We start from the raw sequence: 4,780 nt of genomic DNA, 5'->3' as shown, positions 1-4,780 counted from the left end.
CTGTAGGTGTGTTTGAATCTGTAGATGTGATTGATTCAGTGGGCGATATTGGAATTTCTGATGTCGTTGAATCATTTAACACCGTTGTTGAAATGGTCACTGTCGAATCTGTGACTGTAGATGTGTTTGAATCTGTAGATGTGATTGATTCAGTGGTCGATATTGGAATTTCTGATGTCGTTGAATCATCTAACACCATTGTTGAGATGGTCACTGTCGAATCTGTGATTGTAGATGTGTTTGAATCTGTAGACGTGATTGCTTCGGTGGTCGATATTGAAATTTCTGATGTCGTTGAATCATCTAACACCGTTGTTGAGATGGTCACTGTCGAATCTGTGACTGTAGATGTGTTTGAATCTATAGAAGTGTTTGAGTCTGAAGACGTGATTGATTCAGTGATTGATATTGAAGTTTCTGATGTCGTTGAATCATCTGACACCGTTGTTGCATCTGAGGCTGTATATGTTACAGATGTTTGTGAACCTGTAGGTATATTTTGCTCAGTGGTAGATTCTGATGTTGAATCAACCTTAGATATATTTTCTCTGATAGTTGTTATTGTTATTGGATCAACTGTTACTATAGTGCTGATGAAGCTTTTAGTCGTTTGTGTCAAATCGGTTATTGGAATTGAGTTTGTGGTACTCGTGTGTATTTCAGTGGAGTTCGTATTTGTTGCAGGATTGATAGCAGTTGTGTTTAATGTTGAAGTTGTACTGTAAGAAAGTGTTGTTTCTGTAAGTTTATTTGTTTTTGTTGTTGATGTCGTTGCATACGAAGTAGTAGGTTGTACTGTTGCTGGACTTTCAATCTCATCGTCGAAGTCGTTGCAATATGTGGTTTGTTCTTCCTCTTCATCACAGTCATCACATATGTAGCATTGAAGTATATTCGATTTAACTAAAAATAATCTAATGTTATTCTCTAAATCACAAATAGTTAGTGTAAGGTTTAGTCTTAGCATTAAGTTAATAATGGTTAAAAGGATTTTATATATATAAATTTATGTAATCGTTAATTTACACATTATAGAAAACTAATAAAATAGAAATTTTATTAAATAAAATAAATATATATTAAATATATATTGATTACATAATTTAATTGTATTCATAATATATAGCATTTGAAAATGAATTGAACTTTATTAACTGTGATAATAATAGTACATGATAATCTAGATATGCACCCAGTCCATTTATATTGGTCGCACAACAGAATTGATAGTAAAATCGATTTATCTAGACATGCTTCAAGAAAAATACAAGAAAAATGGAGAGGAAACGTGAAATTAGGACCAAGTGACAGAGAACTGAAACTAATAAAATGTTCAAGTAAATTTATTTATACAGTAGATATAGCATCGAATTTCTAGAGCATGAGAAATCATATTGAAAAAATATTTATTATTTTTTTCTAAATGTCTCTGGGTATTATTATTTTTACATTTAACATTTTTAAATGTTAAAGAGTAAATCTTTTCTTAACTCGATACACTTTTCTCAACGGTGGCTTATCTTCTTAAGCCGCTTTATCATAAAAATATGCAATACGATACTTATGACTGATTCAATAATGTTGCAAAGTAAGCTTCAGTGGTTTTCAGTGGCGTAACTACATTTTTTAGGCCTGTAAGCAAATTCTAACTAAGGGGCCCCTACCAACATACTAAGGGGCCCCTCTTTTTATACTCTTTACACGAAAAAATGTGAAAAGGATGTATAAGGTTTGTCAAGATTTTCGTAACGCATTAAAGGAAACGTCGGAAATATCATTAAGTATATATCAGTACAATATATATATACTTTTTCAGTTCAAACTACTCTCTCAGCTTTTGAACTCTTCGAACGAAACTTTACACACATACTTTTCGGGAGCCATTTGGTTTGATTGAAATTGGACGTCTATTTCTTGTATCTGTGATATAAACTTAACAATCGGATATGAGGTTTCTCCGTTTTTAATAAAGGTATTCAAATGAAATTTGGTGTATACAGTACTGATATTTGCAAAAGACAACGTACAAAATTATTTTCAAATAGGTTTAAATCTAGATATAGCTTCCATATAAGTCTCTCGATTAAGACACATATTTTTCTTAGAAAAACTTTTTTATTTTATAAATAGGTTTAATATTTTATTTGAAGTACATACATATTATGTACTTTAAATTTAAAATTTACGTATCTTTTATAAAATGCAATATGAAGTTAATCCAACAAAAAACGTTTCGTCCCACTTTTGAGAATTTATTAAAAATAAATACAATGAATACAAAAATTTATAGTGGGGCCCCCTAAATTCGGGGGCCCGAAAGCGTTGCTTCCAGTTGCTTCCCTGTAGTTACGCCACTGGTGGTTTTGTAACGTTTTTCGATGCAGTGAATCAGAAACAAGTTTTTTCCCTTTCAAAAAACAGTAGCCGTGGTTTTGCGGGCGACTGTTTTGTTTTGAGTATTCTTTTGTTTCGGAAGAGTAATCCATAGGGAGTCCAACTTACTGAAACAGTTCTAACAGAGTTAAAAAAATTGCGGTTTGCAAAAACAAGTGCAGAGCTTTTTTATGTGGAGATCTTCAAACTATATACAATCTCAGAAAGCCTAATGATTATTTGACTGTGGCTTTATAAACAGTCAATCTCCCACTTTTTTACTGTTGCTTACAATCATGCAGAGGTCTTGTAGACTTCACTTAATTATTTAGCAGCAGCCACAATATTATTTTTTTAAAAACAAAAATTCAATTACGCGTTTCGCTATATCTTAACAAACGCATGAGGTCGGTCAATGAAAAATATTATTAAATATACTTTTGGCTGCAAAAGTAGATTATCATTTTTACGATTGTATTTTTGTTCTTTCAATCTTTTCTGCTTAATTTTGGGCTCAAAAACTTTTGTTTGTCCCCCGTTATGGAAAACTATTTTCTATAGTGAGAAATTATAATTTTTCTTTAAGCACTGAGTTCTTATGCTTATATACCATATATTGTATCTTTAAGTATGCTACAAGTATCAGAGTATTTTTTTTTCTATCTAATAACGGTTTAATTAAATACACATTGCAATTAAAATATCTATGTTGTTTACTATATTAATAATAATAATTTTTCTCACAATAGATTTTTAAAGTGCTTTGGGTGAATCACTTATGAAAGTAACATTTTGAAAATGGAATAATCTATTAACTGATATGTAAAATTGATATAAAAAATGTTTATCACAATAAAGAGGCATTTTAACAAGCCACTTATATGAAATAAATTATTTATAAACTTTAATTATTTCCTATTTTCAGTTAAACAAATGGCAGAGAAAAGGACAAAAGATAGTAACAGAATGGGAGAGAAACATTTATTAATTATTTTATTAATAAATCTTATCTATACGGGAAATTGATATAGTATACATACCAAGTATACATAACTATTCTTTTTATTCAATCTTTTTCAATTTTTATCCTTTATGCAATTGCATTATGTAGATATATAGAATTATCTTAACTAACTAATGAATCTCTGAAATAATTTTCATTCTATAAAAATAGGTTCAGATTTTTAAAAAATATAATAAATCTTCAGAGAATAATTTATTTGTATTAAATTTCAAATGTATTAATAGAAATTATTAATTATATATAATTTTCTATAAAATAAAGTGCCTAATTATGCCCCAAATTATAAACTCTAATTTCATCAGAGACCAAGTAACAGTTTAAAAATGAAAAAGTTTCTGGATGCCTAAAATATGTAGTTCTATCTGTCTATCAATAGAAGACAGATAACAGAAGGGAAGAAAAACAGACATTGCATGCTGTTTGCAACTAATTAGATCGTTAAAGGACAATTTATAGCCTGAAGACTGTATTTGGCAATGAAAAACAACCTTGTCTTTATTGTAGAGCATCAAGACAAGGCATGGCCGCAAACGTAATCTCCAACGATACAATTTCAAGTTTTATCTTAACATCACTCATAATATTTCTTTTAAAATATTCATTACGGATTTAATGAAAAAATGTTCAGAATTGTCTCATCGCCTATATTTTTAGATTTATCCGTTATAGACTTAATTTTTTTTTCTCAAACTTAAAGAAGTTTCAGTGAGATTTTAGTCCAAAAATGAGGTTATGGTTAAGGACTTTGAGTAATTTTTATGTTTTAAAGTAATTGAAATATTGGAAAAATATTGGTTTCAGTGTTTTGAGTTAAATAGAAATTTTTAAGAAATCCTTTTTTTATTTAATCCACTCTCGTTTGCAAAACTATCAAGTCCACTGTAAAAAATCTTATTTGCATTTTACTTGTTTGATTTTATATATATATATATTTTTTTTTTTTTAAAAAAAAATTCATATAAGCATATTGTAGTTTTTTATTTTATATTCTACATTATTTTTGTTTATTGTGTATTTTCATTAATTAAATAATTATTTACACTTTAAATTCACCTTTGCTTATTACAAATAAAACACAAATAAATATGCTTAATAATTTCATTTTGAAACGATGACCAAATTTAAATAAATTATTGGAACTTTTTTAAATATACTATAACATATATTCTGTATTTAAATATATATAATGTATATCATATCCTTTTTTGATTTACATAAAGTCGTTTGTATACTCGTACAATTTTATTTCCGCTAATTTTTTCGTGTTAAATGTCGATTGAAACTGATTTTTCGCATTAATAGTTTTTATATATATAATTGCGGTTCTTCAGATTATTTTGTGATAATTACTGATAATGATATAAGATACTTTAAAAAGCTTTA

General features: G+C 28.3%; 1 protein-coding gene across 1 annotated transcript; it reads right to left on the bottom strand.

Annotated features, from left to right (window-relative positions):
* Nucleotide 1: 1 nt before the first annotated feature.
* On the bottom strand, nt 2–4,478 carry LOC119666582 (probable GPI-anchored adhesin-like protein PGA55; the record flags this gene model as incomplete). Its single annotated transcript, XM_038075862.1, has 2 exons — nt 2–903; nt 4,451–4,478. Coding segments are annotated over 2 exons (930 nt in total), but the record flags the coding sequence as incomplete, so codon positions are not given.
* Between the last annotated feature and the right edge of the window lie 302 nt (nt 4,479–4,780).

This window comes from Teleopsis dalmanni, chromosome 1, assembly GCF_002237135.1.
Source record: "Teleopsis dalmanni isolate 2A chromosome 1, ASM223713v2, whole genome shotgun sequence".
In the NCBI taxonomy this organism is placed as follows: Eukaryota; Metazoa; Arthropoda; class Insecta; order Diptera; family Diopsidae; genus Teleopsis; species Teleopsis dalmanni.
Note: the sequence above shows the minus strand (reverse complement) of the source record. Positions and strands in the feature narration are given on the sequence as shown.